The 24837-nt window shown below is 44.0% G+C and overlaps 1 protein-coding gene across 1 annotated transcript in view; it reads right to left on the reverse strand.

Annotated features, from left to right (window-relative positions):
• Positions 1-24837, reverse strand: part of ZCWPW2 (zinc finger CW-type and PWWP domain containing 2) — a 107659-nt gene that overhangs the window by 54223 nt on the left and 28599 nt on the right. Inside the window, exon 5 of the mRNA XM_075921989.1 lies at positions 682-743. Coding sequence (XP_075778104.1) covers positions 682-743 — 62 coding nt within the window. The remainder of the gene's footprint in view (positions 1-681; positions 744-24837) is intronic.

Here is a 24837-nt window from a genome sequence, read left to right on the forward strand (position 1 = left end):
TTGATCCTGCCTCAGAACAGGGGCCTGGACTAGATGACCTCTTGAGATCCCTTCCACCCCTACATTTCTATGATCTGATGAAACCTATAAAACAGAAGTAAAAATGCCAACCAGAAGCTTTGATTTCATATTATGGGTACTAAAACATATAACTGAAATCATACTACAATTATTTTTAATAAACACTTGCATAGACATGTAAAATGGGGGTGCTGCAGCACGCGCACACACACACACCCTCCATGGTATAATATAAGTTCCTGTCTGCCAGCCCTGACCCTAGGATCCCAGCCCCAGCTTTGGCCCCCTTATCACTGTCTAGGTCCCCTCTTCTGGAGATGCAACACTACTTCTGGTCTTTCAGCATCCCTACTACTAAAAATACTCCAGCACCACTGTTCACTTGTAGACTACTTGATAATAAACCACCTGAATCATTGCAGTAGTATTTGGGTTGTAAATAATAATTTTAATACTCTTATAAAAAAAGTAATGGTGTGACTGAACTCTGGCAAGAAGAATCCAAGTACATGAAAATTTGAGAGCCAAAAAATAGTTGACAGTGACTAAAGTGATATAGTATTTAAAAAACTAGTTCGAAAATTATTTTTGCGTATGTTTTCAATCAAAAAGGAAATGGGAACCAATCATTTAAGCATGTATTTTAAAATATAGTCTTACTCTTCTCTTGGATACCACCATATTATTACAGGCTTCTGTTTTGTCTTCTAAAAACCCTGTCCCTGAAAAACATTGCAAAATCAATAAAAACACTCATTATTATTCTTGGCAGGTAGAGTATAAATTATTGTAATAGTGGTTTGTTTTCATCATTAAAATATACAATGGTATAGTCAATTGATTTAGTAGGTTACAGTAATGTTACAATAATCAAAGAGTTTGTATGACTCTGACTTTCACAACAGAGGTCCTCTTGTGGGTACAATTTCTAACTACAAATAAAAGTTGGGCTCTTCACACTGTGTTACTAGAAAAATATTTACTACAGCAAAATAAACTATACATATGAAGGTAGAAACAAAGATGGATTCTTCTTGAATAAGTTTACGAACCAAGTTGTGAAACTGTTCTCGAAGGTATACTGCATTATAAAACTGCCATTTTAAAATTTTCTTTTTAACAAGCAATGCATTAACTTTAACTATAACTTCTACAGTTTCTTAATAGATTATTCAAATATCATCTTTTTAGGATATCTTTATGCAATCTGATATAGATATTAAGCTTTCATTATGAGCACTGTATGTTTCTCTTCCCTAAAACAAGTATTCATTATTTAAACATTCCATCTCAGATGTGATCACAGTCAGACTTCTAAATGTAAAAGGTGGGCCAAAAAGTAATGTAACGTCCTGCCATGTAATGCACAATAGGTATATTACTTATATATCTATAGTGTATTCACTTGAGTTGTTGCCTATACACTCAATTTTGAGTCTGAGGAACAGAACAGCATAACTGAATATATTTTTTTTAATTTATTTATAAAAGGCTGCATATACTTCTCTACAATCTAAGGAATATTATTTACAAAGTATATAAGAACTTTAACCTTTCCATAATAGATTTCACTAGTGAAAATATGCCCAGTATAAAACAGTAACAGTCCAGACATTTTTGTTTACAAATGTGTTTACAAAGTCTGTAGCTTGCAGTTTATTTTTAAACTACTTAACCATAACAGGCCAAATGTCTTTTTCTTTTACTTTCCAGCTTTCATAGCCTCCTATCAGAAGAACTGATAGTTTTAACAAAGTATGCCTTTTCTATCTGTTACAGCTAAGTCTATCTTCATTGGGTATCAGCAAAACACAGACAACTCACTGTTCAGACAAGTAAGTAGGCCAACCATAGAGAGCGCTGAACACATTCTCCTTGATCCAGAGACCCAGCAGATTTTGGTCTACCTGGGCCCATGTTTTCATCTATTTTGCAACAAGCAAAGATGGGTGTCTAGAAGCATCTCAAAGCAGAGTTCCAAAACTAAATAAGATAGGGGCATGTCTACACAAGGAAATTATTTTGCAATCCCCTTCTGGCAGAAGGAGACCAGTTCAGATTGGTGGGACCACATCATCCTGCAGTGATGGGACGACCAGCAGTGGCTGCAGAACTTCCGCATGCAGAAGTCCACCTTCCTTGACCTGTACAAGTGGCTCACCCCTTCCCTCAGGTGACAGGACACCTGCATGCTCCCTGCCATCCCCATGAATTAACGCCTTGCCAATACACTCTAGAAGTTCTCCATGCCAGAAAGCTACCACTCTGTCAGGAACCAGTTTGATGTGGGGAAATCCACAGTAGGAGCCATGTTCATACAAGTAGCGAAGGCCAACAGCAGGAAGGCCATAGACAGCACAGGGACAATCGTCTTGAAGAACCTCTGTTAATGAACAGGGTGAGTAACCTCCTCTTCTTCTTCAAGGACTTTCCCTGTGGGTGCTCCACTTTAGGTGACTATAGAATAGTACCCATAATGGTAAGGCAGGTGCTTCAGCTAAATGCTGTGTTGGACCTTGGTCAGGACCGTATGTCTAAATTTAGTGCCCTATTTTAGGTAATTATCGAGCACATAATCTCTGGCGAAGGTGTACGTGGAAGACCAAGTTACAGCTCTGCATATGTCTGAGAGGAATGTTACTAAAGTAAGCTGTACAGGTTTCCATGGCCCTCATGGAGTGTGCCCGCAACAGAAGTGAAGGCTCCTGGTTAAAACTGGTGTAATCCAGGCAGATGCAGTCTCAAATCCATCTGGATAGTCTCTGGGTAGAGATTGCATGCCCAGGGATCTTTCAGCAGTGGAGATGAAAAGTCTGTTTCTATCCTTTCCAAATAGAAGGCAATTGCTCAACGCACATCAAGCGTGTGCCATTTAGCTTCTTCAGCGGTGACATGAGTGGAAAGAAGACTAGTGGAAAGAAGACAGGTAACACCACAAGGAAATAAATAAGAAAGTAAGTATATTCGGTGGTAACTTTGGGTGTGGTTGCAGAATCACCCTATCCTTATGAAATATTGCAAATAGTGGGTCAGCCATTAGTGCCCCAATTTCGCTCACCCTGCTGGCTGGTGTAAGAGCGATCAGCAGAGTCATCTTCATTGAGAGGTGAAGCATTGAGCATGTAATCATAGGGTCTAATGGTATATGGGTGAGAGCACGAAGTACCAGATTGAGGTCCCAGAATTGGGGTTTTAACTGGAGGTTGAACTGGGGTTTTAACTGGCAGGAATGTGTTTTGAATGCCTTTTAGAAAGCACAAAGTTGTTGGGTAGGCAAATACTGATTTGTTTTAAATGGATTGCAAGGTGTACTTTCGCTAGCTTGTGAGGGGTACTGTTATGGCGGCGAGGTGTCTTTTCAATTAACTAAATGAAAGACCTGAGCATTTTAGGTTTAAAAGGTACTCTAATATATCAGATAGTGGGATTGTTGATGGATTCATGGATCTCTGACCTACCCAGAGGGAGAATCTGCTCCACTTGTGGAGGTAAGACTTTCTTGTTACTCTGTGACTACTTATTAAGATCTGTTTGACTTGATCTGTAAATGTTGCTTCTACTGAAGAGAGCCACTGAGGAACCATGCCCAGGGATCTGGAGGGATGGATTCCAGATTTGACCATCTCTACATACCTGCTCCACATGTCCATGAGACCTTCATGGCGTCTCCCAATAGTTCCCCATCTTCTAGCAGGTAAGTCTAGAAGGTCTGTCGTGGCCATGCTAGATCAATAAGTATTACTAATGCTGCATCTGCTCTTATCTTGTTGATCACCTGGTGAAGAAGTGGGATCGGAGGAAACACATATAGAAGGGATGCATTAGAAGGTATTGTAAATGCATCTCCCAGGGAGTGTAGCCCAATGCAAGTCTCATTGTTTTCTCAAGCAATAGAAGTTTCAGTTGAAGCTCCCATGCCTTCCGCGTGCGAGCTGTTAACTGTCTGAAAAGCTGACACTGTGCGGTAGCATGTGCCTGACCCAAACAGCGCACATACTTGGAATGATTGACAGAGACAGGAATAGATAACCTGAAGGAGAAGCAACGTTTGACTCCTGGGGAACCAGGCAGCCCATGTAGTAAGAGTCTGTGAGGCCAAAAAACAGTAGCTGTATAACAGGAGAAAAGAGGTTGTTGGGTTTTTTTGAAGAAAAAACTTTAACTATAAACTAGAAAGAACTGTAACACTAACTAACTATGTGAGTAACAAGACAATTTTCAAAATTTTAAAGTACTTTAAAAGAAATTGGAGAGCAACTGTGGTTCCGATCGATGCCGGCGGCAACAGAGAAGAAACTGAAGGGATGGTTGGCTGCACAAGTGTGGTAGCAGCACTACATGTGCTGTCTGCTTCGCATGCACAGCCTACCGGAGGGCACAGCTACTGTAAATTTCCAACTTGGTGCGCATAGGCACCTCAAAGACCTACGGTGGAGCACCCACAGGGTCACTTCTCTGTATAGACAAAAGGAGCGGGACTATAGCTATAAATGGGCAGTAAGAAGCTGAACAAAATTTTTAAAAAGAACACTTTCACTAGACTCCAAGAAGCAGAATTTTGTCTGAGACAAAAGACAAAGTCTTCAAAATATCAGATGCATCAGCTGCATTTTGGCAGATCTCCTGGGACACTGAGGGTGTGTCTAAACTACACCTCTCTGTTGACAGAGAGATGTAGATCAGGCACATCGAAATTGCTAATGAAGCAGAGATTTAAATATCCCTCACGTCATTAGCATAAACATGGCTGCCACTTTTTTCCGAAACAGAGTTTTTTAAAAAAAAAAGATAGTCTAGACATGGAGCTGTCGAAAATAAACCCTTTTTCAACAGTTCCTGTAAACCTCATTTTTTAGGAATACAGGATCTGTCAAATAAGGGTTTATTTTCGACAGATCTGCATCTAGACTGCCATTTTTTTTTAAAAAACTCCATTTAAAAAAAAGAGGTGGCCATGTTTATGCTAATGAGGCATGGGATATTTAAATCCCTGCTTCATTTGCAATTTCAATGTGCCTAATCTACATCTCTCTGTCCACAGAGAGGTGTAGTCTAGATGTAGCCTGAGAACACCAATATCTAAACTTTCAATGTACCACTACTTGGCAGATTCTGCTTCCAAAGACTGCTTCTGGAGTATGTTAAATACCAGAACTACTTTACAATACAATAATCCAGACACAAGAGGGCCAAACAGGTGTTAATGTGCACATTGATGACATCATGTGGGGCAGTGCAGTCACTGCACACTGAGAAGAGTACTGCAAGTGCTAATACCTTAAATTGAGTAAGTCCAAATGTCAATTTCAAACAAAGGAAATAACATACTTGGGAGAGAGACTGACCTCTAAGGGAATCTTGCCTGATGAATTAAAGAGTCAAGCAAGACTGATCATGCAGAGACCTGAAAATAAAAAGGGAATTCAAAAGCTGTCAGGCATGTTGATTTATGTCATCAAGTTCAAGCTTAAATAGTGAGCTTGCACAACTCACCTAAGACATCTCTCCACAAGGTCACCAAATGGGCATGGATGCCAGATCATAGAAGAGAATTCAATGATTTAAAGCAAATTCTATTAGCTCTGGAGTGCAGTTTTTGACCCAGTGAAAGACATCACATTCTCAATAGATGCTTTGAAAGGAGGGCTGGGACCAGTACTATTATAGTGTCCTGGAATGGACTGCTTTCCAGTCTCAAATGCATCTAACGCTATGACAGCCATAGAGAATTTATGCACAATTTGAAAAAGATGTGCTAGGTCTGGTGCATGTATGTATAAAATTTCATGACTTTCTCTATGGTGGTAGCTTCAAAGCAGGAGCTGATCACAAACCATTGCTTGTAATAAAAAAAAAAGGATTTTGTAGAAGCACCATCAAGGATTCAACAATTGCTTCTGAAAGTACAGAAAAGTATGATGCCTTTCTAGAGTTCCAACATGGATACCACTTAGTAATGGCAGACATACTATCAAGAGCATATAGGCCATGTGACAATACACAGCTGGGTGATCTAGAATAAGTACTAAGCATACATGTGAATGTGATAAAAACATGTGCTGTACCTACAAGCATATGGGATGAACTGGAGACAAAAATAGCTAAAGATGAAATGCTGCAAGTAATAATAAAAGTGATAAGGAGGAAAAGATGAGCTTTTAGTGATTTCTGGCACATTCTTGAAAGGAACATTGATTGTCATTCCCACAGTGATGAGAAGGAAAATATTTAGAATAAATACATGAAGGGCACTTTGAATGACTACATCAAAAAGTAGAGCTAGAGAAATTGAATTCTGACCACGGATAAATAGTGACATTCAAGAAATGATGAGGAATGCTGTGGCACATTAAAGACTAACAGATTTATTTGGACATAAGTTTTTGTGGGTAAAAAACATTGTGTCAGATGAAAGTCCACACATCTAAGAAAGTGTTTTTTTCCCATTAAAGCTTATGTTCAAATAAATTGGTTAGTCTTTAAGGTGCCACAGTACTCCTCACTGGTTTTGTAGATAGAGACTAACATGATTACCTCTTTGAGAACTGAAAAAATGGCAAGCAAGTGTGGGTCATGTCAGAAATACAGAGATTCTCAGCAGAGAGAACCAAGGATATTATATAAATAACTCACAATTCCTTTGGACAAAATTGGAACTGACATATTCTGCTTGGAAAGAACACAATCATCTGGTTGTAATGGACTACTAAGGGGCTGCACCCCCTGCTCACTACACTTGCCCACTCCCCTCTTTCTGGGGATAAGCAGCCCCGGCTCTCCCCTCGCTGCTTCATTTTCTTATGCCAGGTAGCCTAATCTATATGCCTCTGGCGACAGAGGCACGTTGTCTAGACATACCCTTAGACAAACTTCCTGTTTTTCTTAATGTATAGCTAAGCGATTTTACTAGAGATTTGGGCCTCAGGAAGGATACAGGGTCAAGCTGCCCTCTCTGTGACACCCAAACTCCCTTTTTTTCCTGAATGTGGTCTAGCTCTAATTTGGGCCTGTTAGCTTGGTTGCTAAAGTTTAAACAGAGCAATAGTGGTTCAGGGACATTACTGGATTTGCAAAAATCTCCCCGTAAAGGGCGGGAAGGGGGGAGGGAATGGATTGAGGGGGGTGGAAGGGAAGAGGCAGGCAGAAACAAATTTTTATATGTATAGATCAGACCAGTTTCCCAGAAGTCATCACACTTAAAGATACCACAGCATCAGCTGTTGTCAGGCACATTAAATCTGTATTTGTATGTCACAGAATACAAAAAATAGTCATAACTGACAATGGACCACAGTTCAAAAATAGTGAATTTTTGGATTTTGCTAAAATGCATGACATTTAGAGCCCATAGTCCAGCCAATGGATTAGCTGAATTTAGACGATGTATAGACTCACAGACCTCAAGGCCAGAAGGGACCATTATGATCATCTAGTCTGACACCCTGCACAACGCAGGCCACAGAATCTCACCCACCCGCTCCTGGAATAATCCTCTCACCTATATCTCAGATATTGAAGTCCTCAAATGATGGTTTGAAGACCCCAAGATGCAGAGAATCCTCCAGCAAGTGATCCATGCCGCATGCTACAGAGGAAGGCGAAAAACCTCCAGGGCCTCCGCCAATCTACCATGGATGAAAATTCCTTCCTGACCCCAAATATGGCGATCAGCTGAACCTTGAGCATGTGGGCAAGACTCACCAGCCAGACACCTAGGAAAAGTTCTCTATAGTAACTCCTATCACCCCACCATTGGCCTATTTACCACCGATAGTGAAAGGTCAGTTAGTTGCCAAGATCATGTTATCTCATTAAACCATCCCCTTCGTAAACCCATCTAGCTTAATCTTGAAGCCAGAGAGGTCTTTTGCCCCCACTACTTCCCTTCGAAGGCTGTTCCAGAACTTCACTCCTCTAATGGTTAGAAACCTTCGTCTAACTTTGAGTCTAAACTTCCTGATAGCCAGTTTATATCCATTTGTTCTTGTCTCCACATTGATATTGAGCTTAAATAATTCCTCTCCCTCCCTGGTATTTATCCATCTAATATATTTAAAGGGAGCAATCATGTCTCCCCTCAGACTTCTTTTGGTTAAGGTAAACAAGCCAAGCTCCTTGAGTCTCCTTTCATAAGACAGGTTTTCCATTCCTCGAATCGTCCTAGTGGCCCTTCTTTGTACCTGTTCCAGTTTGAATTCATCCTTCTTAAACATGGGAGACCAGAACTGCACACAGTACTCCAAATGAAGTCTCACCAATGCCTTGTATAACGGCACTAACACCTCCTTATCTCTACTGGAAATACCTCACCTAATACATCCCAAAATTGTATTAGCCTTTTTCACGGCCATGTCACATTGGCGGCTCATAGTCATCCTGTGATCAACCAGGACTCTAAGGTCCTTCTCCTCTTCCGTCACTTCCAACTGATGTGTCCCCAGCTTATAACTAAAATTCTTGTTATTAAACCCTAAGTGCATAACCTTACACTTCTCACTATTAAATTTCATCCTATTACTATTACTCCAATTTACAAGATCATCCAGATCTTCCTGTATGATATCCCGATCCTTTACTGAATTGGCAATACCTCCCAACTTTGTGTCATCTGCAAACTTTGTTAGCACACTCCCACTATTGATGCCAAGGTCAGTAATAAAAAGATTAAATAAGATTGGTCCCTAAACTGATCCCTTAGGAACTCCGCTAGTAACCTCCCTCCAACCTTATAGTTCACCTTTTAGTATGACGCGCTGAAGTCTCCCCTTTAACCAGTTGCTTATCCACCTCTCAATTTTCATATTAATCCTCATCTTTTCCAATTTAACCAATAATTCCCCATGAGGTACTGTATCAAATACCTTACTGAAATCGAGGTAGATTCGATCCACTGCATTTCCTTTATCTAAAAAATCTGTTACTTTCTCAAAGAAGGAGATCAGGTTGGTTTGGCACGATCTACCTTTTGTAAAACCATGTTGTAATCTATCCCAATTGCCATTAACCTCAATGTCCCTAACTACCTTATACTTCAAAATTTTTTCCAAGGCCTTGCATACTACAGATGTCAAACTAACAGCCTGTAGTTACCCAGGTCACTTTTTTTCCCTTTCTTAAAAATAGGAACTATATTAGCAATTCTACAATCAAATGGTACAACCCCTGAGTTTAGAGATTCATTAAACATTTTTGCTAATGGACTTGCAATTTCATGTGCTAGTTCCTTTTAATATTCTTGGTTGAAGATTATCTGGGCCCCCCGATTTACTCCCATGAAGCTGTTCGAGTTTGGCTTTTACCTCAGATATGGTAATATCTACCTCCATATCCTTATTCCCATTTTTGCCATTATCCCTAAGCTCCTCATTAGCCTCATATGTATATAGTAATGAGTATGCTGAAAACACAATGAATGGAAGAGAAAATCTGTATTAAGCACTACTCAAATATAGAGCCACACTACTACAATGTAGGAAGTCACCGCCTGAACTCCTCTACAGACATATACATGCTTGATGACCAGATATGGGACAAAAATAAAGGATGAATAAGGAGTCTGTGATCATGAGGAAAAGACTGAGAAATTATAATTAGACAAAATATTACAATAAAGAAGTAAGATCTCTTCCACAATTTAGACATAAAGACTCATTGAGAACTTAACACAGGCACTGACAAGTAGTAATGCGAGGTGAGAATATTCTCTGGAGAATTATTTTCCGAGCATGAGAATATTCTGAGAATATTCTCCAAAAGATTATTTCCGAAGAATTTTTGAGAATTTTCTAATTTTTCATTTCCTCTTGAAATAATATATTGTATTCAACTTTTATAACACCCTGAATGTTAAAGAGCTTTCTTGATCATTCAAGATAGTTTGAGAACATTATAGAATGTTCCAGAATGTTATGGAGCTTTCTAGAACATTCATGAGTCAGGAATTCTGACTGCTATGGAACTTTCTGGAAGCATCACAAAAAGTATATATAGAGGCAATAACACATTTATTCTCTTTTGTGAAAGGTGCATATGTGTTTTCATCAGGATGAAAAGAAGAATTAAGCCTAAAAGTGATGTGTGGGATTATTTCCTTCATAAAACAGTTAAAGACGAAGTGTTATATGAATATAAGTATTGCAAGGCTGAATAGATCAGAAATGCAACAAGGATGAGAGAGCATATTTCCAATTGTTTGAAGACTCCTGCTTACATCAAGGAAAAGGCAACAAAATTCTCAGAGTCCAGAAGTAGATCACCTCAACCATCAATTGCATTAACATCTATAGAACACTGATAGAGTGACAGTGAATTTACATCACCACATTCCACATCTAGTTCAGCCAAGGTGTGTCAGTTTATAAGTCTCTACTTTGATTCTATGAATGAAACTGAAAACAAAGTTTTGGATGAATTTTTTGCACGAGCTATATTCTCATCAGAATTGCCTCTTTCACTGGTTGAAAATGAAGATTGGATTACTTTCATGCAAAAATTAAGACCATCTTACAAGATGCCATCCAGGTACATACTTTCTAACAAACTTTTGGAAGCTGAATATCAATGTGTTGATGCTCTTATAAAAACAAAAATTGCTGACACCTCTTCTCTTGCACTGCAGTGTGATGCTTGGAGCAACCAAAGAAATGAATCTGCTATAAATTTTATTATATCAACACCCCAACCAGTGTTTTACAAGACAATGGCAACCGATGTTGAACGCCATACTGCTGAGTATATGGCATTCCGTATGGAAGAAATAATGACAGAAATAGGCACTGAAAAATTTGGTGCCATTGTCACTGATAATGCTGCAGCAATGGTGAAATCATTATCAATGCTTAAATAAAAATACAATCACATTGCCATGTCCACTTGTGCTGCTCATACACTAAATCTGTTAATTGGTGACATCAGTAACTTAAAATCTGTTCAAGAAACTGAAGCTACTTGTAAAACTATTGTGAAGGAAATTAACAAATCACAAGTTTTACAAGCTCATTTTACTGTAGATGCTGCCATTGCTCTGGTAGAGTGGACCCATATTGTTATTGGGGGCTCACAAGTGAATATGGTATATGCAAGAGGAATGCATTCTGATATCCAGTTGGATAGTCTCTGTTTAGAGATGGGCATGTCATTAATCTCTCTGTGGAAGATTAAAAAATCCTGGAAGAATTCTGAAATGATTTTATTCTTTGCAAGTAGAAGGCCAATGCCCTACAGTTGTCCAAAGTACATAAGGTCATCTCTCTGCTTTTATTGTGAGTGTGACGGGGCAGGCGGACCACCCGCTCTACCCTGCACTGGGACGGCCACCGAGGCGGGGGGCGAAGGCCAGGAGGGGGAATTAAGCGGCTGGGGGTGCGCCGCCGAGAGCCGAAAGAAGACGCCGAGCGACACCGCAGCCAATAGCCCGCAGCCCCGTCTGGCGCCTGCTCATGACGTCAGCAGGGGCGCCGGCCAGGACGCCGAGAAGGGCGGGGGCCCGGGCGCAGGAGTGACGTCAGCCCAAGGCGCCAACCGGCGGGAAATTCAAAAGGGCCGTAGACGCGGCCAGGAGGGGGGGAGTGTTCGGCCCTGGGAGGAGCCCCAGGTCCTGACATGAAGCCCGGACCCCGAGGGGTACAGGCTGCCAGGAACCCCCCGAAGCGAGAGACAGAGGGTAAGCTTATCTCCACGCTGGGGGAGCCAGTAGAGGACCCAGGGTGGGGCCGCGAACCCCACAAGTGGAGGGTTTGGTGGAATCTTGACCCCCTCCACTGACAGGGGATGCACGTCCCCTTCTTAGGGCCCTGGGTCAGGGCTTGGAGAGAGGGAGGGCCCGAGCCCCCTTCCCGGTCCCCCAGGGATCCGCGCAGGCTCGGATCACGCCTAAGGTACGGGAGATACGCCAGGGCCAGGAGGCCGACCATAGGGCAAATCTTCCACACAAGACGATTGCCCACCCAAACTCGGGGTGGCCTTTAAGGGGACGGTTACAGTGAGGCTTGAGGAAAAAGACAGATAAGTATATGGCTTTATTACAGTTGAAAGAGGGAAGAGCTTTTGGAAGAAACTTAGGTTGTGCGCAGAAGACAACCTTATATTTGTGAAATATGGTATATGAAGGATGAGAGTTCCATGTTCCATGCTATCATGAGAGTTCCATGTTCACTCACCCTGCATTGTTGAATGATGGTTACTAGAAAGGCCACCTTCATAGATAAATGCAATAAAGAGCATGCAGCCATGAGTTCAAAGGGCTTTCCCATTAACACCCCTAGGACAAAATTTAGATCCCTAGCTGGAATGGGAGCTTTAGCTGGTGGAGTATGTATTTCCTAGTCCTTTTAGAAAATGTTTGACTGAAAGGTGTGTAATCAGAGGCTTTGTCTACACTACGCATTTTTGTGGCAGAAAATAGGCTAATGAGGGAATCATTAGCATGAGTCACGATATCATTAGCATATTTTCTACCGTTTCTTTTTGCGCAAGGGGTTTTTGCGCAAAAAGAAGCAGTGTAGCCGCTTCTGTTTTGTGCAAAAACCCCATTTTGCACAAGATTCTTATGCCTGTCCCAGAGAGGCATAAGGATCTTGCACAAAATGGGGGTTTTGTGCAAAACGGAAGCAGCTACACTGCTTCTTTTTGCGCAAAAAGAAACAACAAAAAATATGCTAATGATATCACAACTTATGCTAATGAATCCCTCATTAGCATATTTTCTGCCGCAAAAACTTGCAGTGTAAACAAAGCCAGAGAGTAACTATCTACAGGAAGATGTAATGCTGTAATCTCAAGATGTACCCTTGTGTAGCTAAGGGAGAGTCCCGTGTCCTTGAGGAGTAATATTTGGGGAAGATCAGCTGACATGGGAGAGATCTGTTGCTTGTCACACCATAGAGTGAATCAATGCTACTTATTTAAATATGTTTTCTTGCAGATGGTCTACAAGAATTGAGGAGGATTTCCTGTACCGGTGCTGAGCATGTTGTTTCAAGTGGCATTAAGCAGCAATGAGCCATATCTGGAGCTGAAGCTTCAGAACACTGGGGTAACAAAGATCTCCATCATTCTGAGTGAGGAGCCAGGAAACCAAAGGGAAGCGCCAAGGGGACACAAATGCCATCTGGAGCAGGTAAGGGCCCCTGGTCTGCCTGGGCCAATTGGGTGCTATTAGAATGACACTGGCTCTATCTAGAGGATTACCTGTTGGTGTAAAGGCAGTGACAGGAATGCATATAGTAGGGATGCATCTCATTTTATTGTGAACGTGTCCCACAGTGTAGCCAAGGCCTTCCCTGGAACAATACCTCAAGCATTTGGCATCGGAACAGTTTGCAAACAGGTCTATGGTAGGGTACCCCAATCATTTCAATACCCGTGTAAGCATGCTGGGGTTGAACTCACATTCGTGATTCAAAGTAAACAGTCTGCTAAGGTTGTCCGCCAGAATGTTGTCTTTGATGGGGAGGTAAGATGCTGTGAGACTGATGTTGCATGGGATGCACCATTCCCATAGTTGGATAGCTTCTAGACGAAGTGGTTAAGAGCAAGCTCCACTCTGGAGGTTTATGTAAAACATTATTGTCAGATTGTCCATGTAATGACTTGTTTAGAATTTAGTTTACAAAAGGGCGTGATATGTAGATTGGACTCCTCTTGAAACCACTGTTCTTAAACAACGTGGTAGCCAATATGAGTTCCCCATCCTACTAGAGAAGCATCTGTGGTGATTGTCATACATGGGGGTGTGGGATGAAAGGTACCCCTCTGCAAGAGTTGTCCTGATCCGTCCACCAAGAAAAGAATTCCTATATCTTGGGGGGAAAAGAAAGGTATTTGTTTTATATGCTAGATGTGTGGTCTGTAAATTGGGTTTAGCTATACCTGTAACAATCTCATGTGGAGACGTGCATTTGGAACTACAACCGTCACTGTGGCCATATGGCACAGGAGCTGTAGACAAAGCCTTGCTATAACCTTTGGACTGTGCTGTACCAGGGAAATCAGGTCCGTGATGACTGTGGCTCTCTGAAACAGGAATGATGTTATAGCAGTTGTACAGTCTCGGTGATGTGTGGGTTTAAATGTGCACTTCTGGAAATTCCATTGTAGGCTTAGCTTGTTGAACGTGGTTCTGGTGATGGTCACCACTTGTTCTGTGTCGAGGAAGGAGGGTCCTTTTAATAGGCAATCATCCAGATATGGGAAGATGACAATTCTAATTTTCTGGAGATATGCTGTTACCATTGCTGGGGACTTTGGAGAAGACTCTCAGAGCAGTTGAGAGTACAAAAAGAAATACTGTGTATCGGAAATGATTACAAAGTGGAGGAAACCTCTGTGTGCAGGGTGTATGGAAATATGTGAACTGTAGGTTGAGGGTAGACAGCCAGTCTCCTTTCTCCAAGGCAGGGATTATAGTGGCAAGGGACACCATCTTGAAGAGTTCTGTACAAATGAATTGGCGGAGGTTGTATAAATCAAGGACAGGCCTCCATCCTCCGGTTTTCTTTGCCATAAGAAAATAATGGGAATAAAACCCTTTCCCCATGTTGTTGAAGTACATGTTCTATTGCTGCCAGTTGCAGGAGATGGTTCAGTTCTTGCACGAGAGAGCTCTCATGAGATGGGTCCCTGAAGGACAGTGCAGGGGATGCATAGGAGGAGTAACTGAAAAGAGGATGCAGTAACCATTCTGCACTATTTCCAGCATCCACTTGTCCACAGCTCCACACTTGGTAGAAACATGCTAGTCTGTTCCCGAAAGGTGTGGGGAAACTTGGCATTAGCCTTGGAGAGTTTGGGGATGTCCTGCTGTGACAGACCGGGCTGGGTCCGGGCACAGCTGAGGGCATCCACTCAAGGTGAATTGCTCAAATTCGGGGCTCCTTACAACCCCTGACTGGAGGACCTTCCCAAAAAGGACACAAACCAGCCCCACAGAGCGCTTCTGCTGCCAGCCTGGCCAGCCAGAAGCCTCACGAGCAAACCTCTCTGACACCCCAGCTCTCTCCGTGCCCAAACAGCCCCGGGCATGCCCACAGGTGAGGGGTTCTAGAACCCAATCTCACCTACCCTGAATAGGTTCTGTCCGGTTCCAAGAAACCAGCCACAGATCCCAGGTCAATTTGCACTCTTGATCTTACACACAAATCACGCTGAGCCAATCCTTCAGTATCTAAAGATTTATTACTAAAAGAAAGAAAAGCATGAGAGTAAGGTTGTTAAAGTATCATACATTACATGCATTGAATCTACCAGTTCTTGCTGCAGGCTTGCAGCAGAGATATTATAACTGCTGGCTTAAAAGTTTTTGGTGTACATCCTATGTCAGGATGGGTCCACAGTTCTTTCTGGCTCGTGGTTCCTTTCAAGGCTGCCTCTAGGATCAAGAGCTGATTCGAAGACCAAGATGGAGTCGGCCACATGGCCTATTAACTGAGGGCTGTGTTAACAAGTTCATGGAATATCAGAATGATCTGGGCCATGCTAAGGCTGTTGCCATAGGGCTGTCTCCTACCTAATCTTTTTGAGAACTCTCTTTATCAAGGAAACTGGAAGGTATGCATACATAAGCACTGGTATCAGAAACACAGCTAACTCTGGTCAGAGTTGCCTGGCAACCAAGTGAGACCAGCTGGTCCCCATAAGTCTTCACTGTGCTCCCTGGCTGGATAGAAGAGCCAAGATAATCATTTAAGCCTTGTGGCAACAGGAAAAGTGCAGGTGCTCAGTGAATTATGCACCTGGAGCTGCTTCTTGTCCTGGTCTTGTGTCAGACCTGCTTCTTGTACTGGTCCTTGCCATAACGTATGCATGTTCCCACTCCAGACCTCGCCTCTATCTTCTTCTAAACCCACTGACTCCAACCTCTGGCTTATCTTCTATTCACAACTTCAGTTCTGTTCTATCTTCTTTTCCGACCACTAGCTTCCACACCTTATATTCTATGTGTGATACCAAATGACCATGATCTCAGAAAAGCAGCCAACAGCAAGCTAGGATTCATAGTCACTGGAGCCCAGTGTGAACTATGAACTTTCTGGATCACTCAAAGGTGGTAGGGTCTCCTCAAGAAGCCTTCTCCCCTTTGGGACTGAAAAAACCTTCATGAATCCCTGAAGGAGTAAAAGTTTTAGGAAAGCTCTCTGGACATTTGGATCCTTTTTGATAAAGAGCAGCATATTCAACTCTTGCATATTATATGTGCTTCTCCCAGACAGAAGAGACACTTAGGGTGTGTCTAGACTACAGGGTTTTGTCGACAAAAGTGGACTTTTGTCGACAAAACTATACCTGCATCTACACTACCGCTGAGTTCTGTCGACATAACGTCGACAGAACTCAGCAGTTTTGTCGACGCTGGTAAACCTCATTTTACGAGGCATAACGTCTTCTGTCAACACAGTTTCTGTCGACAGATGGTGTTATTGCATGTAAACTGTCCTTTGCGTCTACACTACCATGTCGACAAAGCAGCTTGCTTTGTCGACAGAACTGAATGTAGTGTAGACACTCTTTGTCGACAGAAGTTTTGTCGACAGTATTTGTCGACAAAACTTCTGTCGACAAAAGCCTGTAGTCTAGACGTACCCTAGGTGACTACATAGCAGTACTCAGGATGCGCTCTGGAGTCAAGGTTTATCAGTGACTGAAAGTACTGCTGAAGCCACCATAGAGAAAGTACTGCTGCAGCCACCGCTGAACTATTGCATAATGCTTCATAAATGTGGCATTGGATGACCAAGTGGCCGCTCGGCAAATGTCAGCTAACGAGAGTCCTTGTACAAAGGCCGTTGATGTGGCCATAGCTCTGGTGAAATGTGCTCTTGGTAAGTTTTGAAGGGTTTTGTTGCGAATGGAGCAACAAGTAGTGATGAATGCCACTATAAGTCTTGAAATAAGCTGGGACAACAAAGGGCTGCCCTTAGAACGGTCCGCTATGGATACTAATAAGCGATCCGTTTTATGCCAGTCTTGAGTTCTTTCAATGTAGAAAGCAATTGCTCGACGCACGTCAAGGGTTTGGAGCAGTGTCTCTCGTGCGGAAGCATGGAGTTTCGGGTAGAAAAACAATCGATTCATTGATGTGAAACTGAGAACAAACTTTAGGGATGAAGGTAGGTTGGGCATGTAATGTAACTGAGTCCCTGTTGAAGACTGTGAAAGGTGGCTAACCCTGCACGCCGATGTAATTGTCAACAGAAAGACAACTTTAATGATGATCATATGGATAGACGTCATGGCCACTGGCTCAAACGGTGGGTATATCAGTGTATCCAACACAAGATTCAAGATCCAGTAAGGAGGTGGTGGTCTACGCAGAGGTTTAAGGTTTGTCAAGCCTTTTAATAGCCTCTTAGTAAGCGAGTAGGCGAATACCGACATCCCTTCTATGGCATCGTAGAAGGCACTAATTGCTGATAAGTGGACTCTCAGAGAGGCCACTAAAAGACCTGTTTGTTCAAGAAAAAGAACATAATTGAGGATACGGTGCATAGGTGATGTATACGGGTCGATCTGGTTGTCAGAACACCAAGCAGCAAATCTCCATCTAGCAAGGTAAGCCTTGCTTGTGGATTCTCTTCTGCTATGCAATAAGACTGTCTTTACTTGCTCCGAACAGAGATGTTCCGATGCCCTGAACCAGCTAGGAGCCATGCTGTTAGATGCAGGGTTTCCAGTCTCAGGTGCAAAAGAGAACCATGGTTCTGAGAAAGCAGGTCTAGTAGAGGGGGAAGAGGACGCAGTGGTTGTACAGACATTAAACTGTGAAATGGGTACTACGGTTGCCTTGCCGATGCTGGGGCTATAAGAATCAGTTGGGGCTGTGTCTGCATTGACTTTCTCTAATACCCTGGATATGAGCACCGTAGGAGGGAACGCATAAAGCAGTGACCTGTCCCAGCGGATCAGTAATGCGTCCCCAAAAGACCCCTTGCCTATGCCAGCTCTCGAATAATAGTGGTAGCATTTCTTGTTTTTGTAGGTGATGAACAGGTCCATCTGTGGAGCCCCCAGAGATGGAAGATGCCCTGAAGAACATCTGACTGAATCTACCACTCGTGATCGTGTGGGAAATGTCTTCTGACCACATCTGCCATTACATTGCTCATGCCAGGTAAGTATGATGCTATTAAGGTGATGTCATTTTGGACACAACAGTTCCATAACTGGACTGCTTGTGGGCAGAGCCATTGGGAATGTGCTCACCCCTGCTGATTTATATAAAACATTGTTATGATGTTGTCTGTCAGCACCCTGACGGTTATGCTGGTAATTTGAACCCAGAAGTGTTTGCGTGCAAGGAAAACTGCCCTGAATTCTAGAGGATTTATGTTCAGAGTGGATTCTGTTGTTGACCACTAGCCCTATACCAACATGCCATCCATATGTGCGCCCCAGCCAATGAGGGAGGCATCTGTGATTAACTGACTCAGGGTATGTCTACACTACCACCCTAGTTCGAACTAGGGTGGTTAATGTAGGCAACCGAAGTTGCAAATGAAGCCCGGGATTTGAATTTCCCGGGCTTCATTTGCATATTGCCGGGCGCCGCCATTTTTTAATGTCCGCTAGTTCAGACTCTGTGCCCGCGGCTACACGCGGCACAGACTAGGTAGTTCGGATTAGGCTTCCTATTCCGAACTACCGTTACTCCTCGTGGAACCCTGAAGACATGAAGCGATGGTGAAAGAGGGAGGTGACGTGATGTTCCACATCTGTAGGAAAGACTAGTTACATACCCTTGACCACGAAGTCAAATTTCCTGCTTATTATTCGCCTGGTTGGTCAGACGGGGTGATTGGGGGCGCCTGTGTTGTGGGCTCTGTCTTGCACGGGGTTGATCTGAGATGTGATATTGCTGCTTCTGGAATGGGTAATCGTACCTTCTCTGATATGGGTAGTATCTCCTACGCCTGAAGGGCGGTGTGTACATCCCAAGGGTATGAAGTGTCGTCTGGGAATTTTTCCCCAAATGGAGGACCTCATTTGTTTTGACCGCCAACAGCTTTTTTTTTATCAAATGGGAGGTCCTCCACCTTGCTTTGGAGCTCCTTGGGGACTGCAGCTGAAGCAAGCAAGGACGACCGTCTCATGGCTACTGCCATCGTGGTGATATGTGCGGCTGTGTCTGCCATATCTAGGGCAATCTGCAATCCTGCTCGCACTGCTGAAAAACCTTCTTGCATCCCAGATTTTAAAAGTTGTTTCTTTGAATCCGGGAGATATTACAGAAGATCCGCCATTTTAGAATAGTTAACAAAATTATGATTGATAATAGGGCGTCATAATTTGCCATGCGCAGGAGCAGCATAGCTGACAAGTAAACCTTCCTGTCAAAAATGTCCAATTTTTTAAAATCAGGTGCGATGCTCATGTACTGTGGTGCCTTGGCCCGTTGTTGCGCCACATCAACCACTAATTAATTTGGTTGTGGGTGATTGAAAAGGAACTTGAGGCCCTTGGAAGGCACAAAATATTTCTTGTCCGCTCATTTGCTAGTCGGTAGTATGGAAGCTGGGGTCTGCCAGACCTCAGCAGCCTCCATGATGGCGTGATCAATCGGGAGGGCAATCTTTGAGCTCTGTTGGGGATGTAGGTTCTTCAGAACCGATACTGTTTGGTCTGCACCTCAGCCAACTGGACCTCCTGTGACTGTGCCACCCACTTAAAAAGCTCTTGAAAATTGCTTCAAGTCATCCGGCGGGGACATATCTGCCGGGAAAACTGCCTCATGAGGGGAAGATGACAAGCAGTCCACCACTGGTGGCTCCAGTTGTTGATCATCTGCCTGTGATAACTGACCTTCTTTGGGCTCTGAATGCTAGGTCACCATCACCGGCCTGTGGGAGGGAGAGGTTTGTTGGTGTCTCTCCTGTTGCTGCGGTTCCACTGGAGCAACCTGATGGGTTGGGGAACGACAAGAGCATGGAGATCGCTGATGTGAATGTGAACGATAGTAACACATTTTTTAAATCCTGGTGATCCAGGCATTGCATTTACTCGGTTGTTGTTCTTTCTTTTTCTTATTTTTGTCTTCTCTTTTTTTTTTTTGAGGCGGCAAGACGCCGCTACTTCAGCAAGAAAGAAGGGGGGGGCAGGGGACGTGGCAAAGCCGCAAACTCTAACATAACAGGTTTTGGGGGGGGGGGGAGTTGGAATCAGAACTATGAAAACAAACTATGTTGAAACCTAACTAACTTATGTACATTTGTCTATTTACAGGGAAGATTAAGTAGGTTCTGAGAAGAGGAGAGCTCTGTCTGAGGCTGAGGACAGTTGAGAGGAACTGGCGGGAGCCGGGCCACATGCGACGATCAAAGGGCGTGACCAGTGAGAGGTGCTAATCGCGCATGCACAGCCCGGCTGATTACAGCTATTGAAAGTCTCCAATCTGCGGCGCCAGAATGAGGCCAACACCTACAGTGAAGCACCCAGGGGGAGCACTCGAAGAAGAATAATGCTTCTTTCAAAACTGTTATTTTGAAATAGTGTTAGTGTGCTCAGCTACTGCTATTTTGAAGGAATGCCAACATGTACAGTGAAATGGCCACCAGCCTGGTGGAAAAAGGACACATACGGACCCTTAACCAGGTCTGCATGAAAATAAAAGAACTCCGGCAGACCTACACTAAGGCCAGAGAGAAAAATTCTTGCTCAGTCTGGGGAGTCATCGCAGTGCCAGATCTGGTGTGTGTGAGACACGGAAGAAAGGTGAGAAGTCCCATCCTCCCCTCCCATCCACAGGCTCCTGGTCTGGCCATCATATTCCCATGACTGTTTGTCCGCTGGCTGTGGAGGTAGTGATGCTCTCCTGGAATGTCGGTGCCCCTTCAGGAAAGTTCCCACTGTGTAAACAACAGATTGCCTTGCTTGAAGCACATCGCCATTGTGTGAACTGAGACCTTTGGTATCGGTTCAGAGATTAGGGCTAGGCTTCATGCACAGTGTCTCCTGGGATGACTGCCCTTGTTACTTTTCTTCACAGCTGAACCAGCAGCGAACGTGGCCTTTCCACCATAACTGGGAGCAGTGGAAGGTCATGTGGGAGCAGCTTTCATGCTAGCATGAAGCCATGTGCTCCTCCATAACATCTGTCCTGGAATGCATGGCTACATGCATGGAGCAGGGCACCAGCCACCTCCCCACACCTGCCCCTCAATTCCCTGCCCAACTGCTCACCCCACCCCTCCAGCTCCCTGCTCCCACCCCGGCTCCTCCTCATGGCCCTCACAGGGGCTGCCAGGGCCCCCGAACATGTGGCAGTGGGACTTCACAGGCAACTAAAGCCTCCCAAGGTATCCAAGGCAGGCACCACTCATAGCCCCATCCCTGAGACCTGCTCCTCCCCCTTACTTCCCCTCCCCAATTCCAGGTTCTTTCCTCAGTCGCTCCCCTGTTGTATATTCCCCAAATAAAAAAATCAGAGTTGTCTGTTCAAACAAACAGTCTTTATTGTTTGCTCTGCAGGGGAGGGGAGAAGTTAAGAAGGGAAGGCAGGGGAAAGGAGAAGTAGGGGAGGAAATGCACACAAGGGCAATGCAGGGTCTCCTTGTGGAGAGGCCCAGGGAAGAGTCTCACAAGTGGCCTTGGCTGAAACTCTACCTCAAATCCTCCTGGATGAGCACAGCCCCGACGTGCTCTCCAGATGGCACTGGTGTTCAGCTGCTCGTATGCCATGACCAGCCGCTCAGCCTTTGCCCCAACCCTGGCAGGAAAGTTTGCCCCTTGCTTTCACATATGCTGTGGAGCACACAGCAGTCTGCCACCAAGGCCGCATTTGTTAGAATCAAATCCATTGGTTCTAACTAACATTACTCCTCATTTTAGTAACATTAGTTCGAACCAAGGGGTTTGATTTGAATTAACATGACCTGGAACGCACTTTCAAATCAGCTGGGTTCCGAAACAGCGTGCGGCCGAGATTATGCTAATGAAGCGCAGGATATTTAAATCCCGGCTTCATTTACTATTTCGAATGCCTACATTTGCATCCCTAGTTCGAACTAGGGTGCAAGTGTAGACATACCCTAGGTTGGGGCTTAGAACTACATTTGGATAACCTCAAAATATGCTGTCAATTTGTAAAAACAACAAATGTTTCCATCATAACTTTCAAGTCTGATCAGCTCCTAGGCGATTAAATAATGCAGGATGCACAATATGCAAATGTATCTACAATCCATGAGACTCCTATTTTTTAATATGTTTCTCTACTCTTTAGTTATCAGCTACATGCACCCTTAGCACTTTTCCTTTTTATTAATAATAGGCTACGTCTACATTGCACATTCTTGCACAAGAATATATGCAAATGAGGCATGGCGATGAATATTGCCGCACCTCATTTGCATACTTAATGAGCCACCATTTTGCACAAGATAGACTGCTCCTTCTTGCGCAAAAGCCCCCTCTTGCGCAAATAAGCCTGAAATAAACGGCAGAATGGCTCTTGCGCAAAAGGGGTTTTTGCGCAAGAAGGAGCAGTCTACACTGCTTGAGCAAAAGCCTCTTGGCATTGGCATTGGCTACTGCTGTGTCGGAGACGATGACTCTGGAAAGAGCATAATGGTTTGCGAATGTAAGTTCAGAAGACCACGTTGACACTCAGCAGATGTCCTTGATAGGGACCCCTTTAAGGAAGGCTGTTGAGGATGCTACTGCCCTGGTGGAATGGGCCCTGATCAGATGAGGTAGTGTGATATTTCTCATTTCGTAGCAATTGATGATTCATGACACAATTATCTTAGATATTCACTAAGATGATAATGGATGGCCTTTAGCGCGGTCATTTAGCGAGATGAACAGATGGTTTGTTTTCCGTATATTACGAGTTCTTTCAATATAGAATGCCAGTGCTCTACAGATGTCTAGTGAATGAAACCTTGCATGATGTTTAGATGTATGCGGTCTTGGATAGAACACAGGTAAGACAATAGGTTCATTTATATGGAAGCTGGAGTTGACTTTGGGTAAAAATAATGGTTGTGGTCGTAGGATGACTGCCTGTGGCGTGAAAATGGTATAAGGAAGTGATGCCAACAAGGCTGCCAGTTCCCCTTCCCTGCATGCAAATGTGATTGCCAGTAGGAACACAACCTTCATGGTAAGAAAGTTAAAACTGGATGTGGACAAAGGTTTGAAAGGTGGCCGCATGAGTGTATCAAGAACCAATTGAAGGTTCCAAGGATCTGGGGGGTTGTTTGTGCTCAGGGAACAGGTTGTTCAGGCCTTTGAGGAATCTTCTCATAACAATGTGAGAAGATGGTGTAGCCCTCGACTGGCTGTCTAAAGGCTGTGATAGCCACTAGGTTGACCTTCAGGGATGATAGGGAAAGTGCACTATGTTTGAGGTGTAAAACGTATTCTAGAATGGAGTATAACAGCACCATCCGGTGAACCTTTTCAACTTATGCAGGTAGGTAGTTGGGGTCGAGGTTTTTCTGCTATGTAAGAGCACGTGGTCGACCGCTGTTGAACCATCTAATCTTTCTTGCTGGGAGGTGTCAGGAACCAAGCGGACAGGGTGAGGTGATCCAGTTGTGGATGAAGTAGTTTCCCCTGTTCCTGCATCAGAAGATTGGGCCGACTGGGAAGATGATATGGGGGATGAGACGACATGTGGAGCAGGTAAGGGAACCAAGTCTAGCATGGCCAGAATGGTGCTACTAGGATCAGTGTTGCTCTGTCCGCTATTGCTTTCTCTAGGACCTTGTGTATTAGGGGAATAGGTGGAAATGCATATAGCAGTTGTCGACCCCAGTTGAGCAGGAAGGCATCGCCCTTCAACACTTGGCCTATGCTCACTCTGGAGCAGTAGTGATCGCACTTCGCGTTGTACTATCTTGTGAAGAGGTCCATAGTTGGGTGGCCCCAGCATTGGGACATGCTCTCTAAGACTTCAGGGTGTAGCTCCCATTCGTGCTGTTGTGTAAAATGTTGGCTGAGCGTGTTCACTGTCGTGTTGCTGTCTCCCGGGAGATATGCTGCCGTAATTATGATGTTGTGTCGAATACACCAGTTCCACAGATGCACGGCTTCCCTGCACAGAGTGCGGGAGCAGGCTCCGCCTTGTTTGTTTATATAATAGACTGTTGTCATATTGTCTGTAAGAATTTGTACCCTCTGGTTGCGTATCCAGGGGAAGAAGTGGTTGCAAGCATTGTACACTGCTCATAACTCGAGCAGTTTTATATGGCAGAGCAATTCTTGTGGCGACCAACGGCCTTGCGCTTGTTTGTCCTACATATGGGCCCCCCAGCCAAGAGGGGGGGGCCGGAAGTCACCTGGATGGTAGGCTGGGGTGTGTGGAATGGGATACCAGCTAACATGTGGTGGGGGATTGTCCACCGCTTCAGAGATCACCTGACTGCATTTGGTACGGTGACCACTCTATGCACATCGCATTTGTGAGGTGTGTATACAGTCAATATCCATTGTTGCAGGCATCTGAAATGCAGCCGTGCCTGGGCGACAACATAAATTGCGGCTGCCATATGCCCCATCAGTTGCAAGCAGGTGAGCACCGGAACTGTGGGGCTGGTAGTAAGGACCTGAACAAGATCTTGGATCTTGCTGAGTCTGGCGTTGGGAAGGTAGGCACCATAACAGAGTCGAGACGAGCGCCTATAAAGTCTATAGTCTGTTGAGGGATGAGGAACGATTTCTGGACATTGATTATCAGGCCTAGGTTGTCGAAAAGTAGTCTTGTCGTGGAGATCGTGATTGAAGGATTGGGCCTTGTCAAAGGATCAGGCCCTGAGGAGGCAGTCATCTAGGTGAGGGAAGATTATGATTCCTAGGTGACTCAGGAAAGCCGCTACTACA

This window comes from Pelodiscus sinensis, chromosome 2 (genome assembly GCF_049634645.1).
Source record: "Pelodiscus sinensis isolate JC-2024 chromosome 2, ASM4963464v1, whole genome shotgun sequence".
Lineage (NCBI taxonomy): Eukaryota > Metazoa > Chordata > Testudines > Trionychidae > Pelodiscus > Pelodiscus sinensis.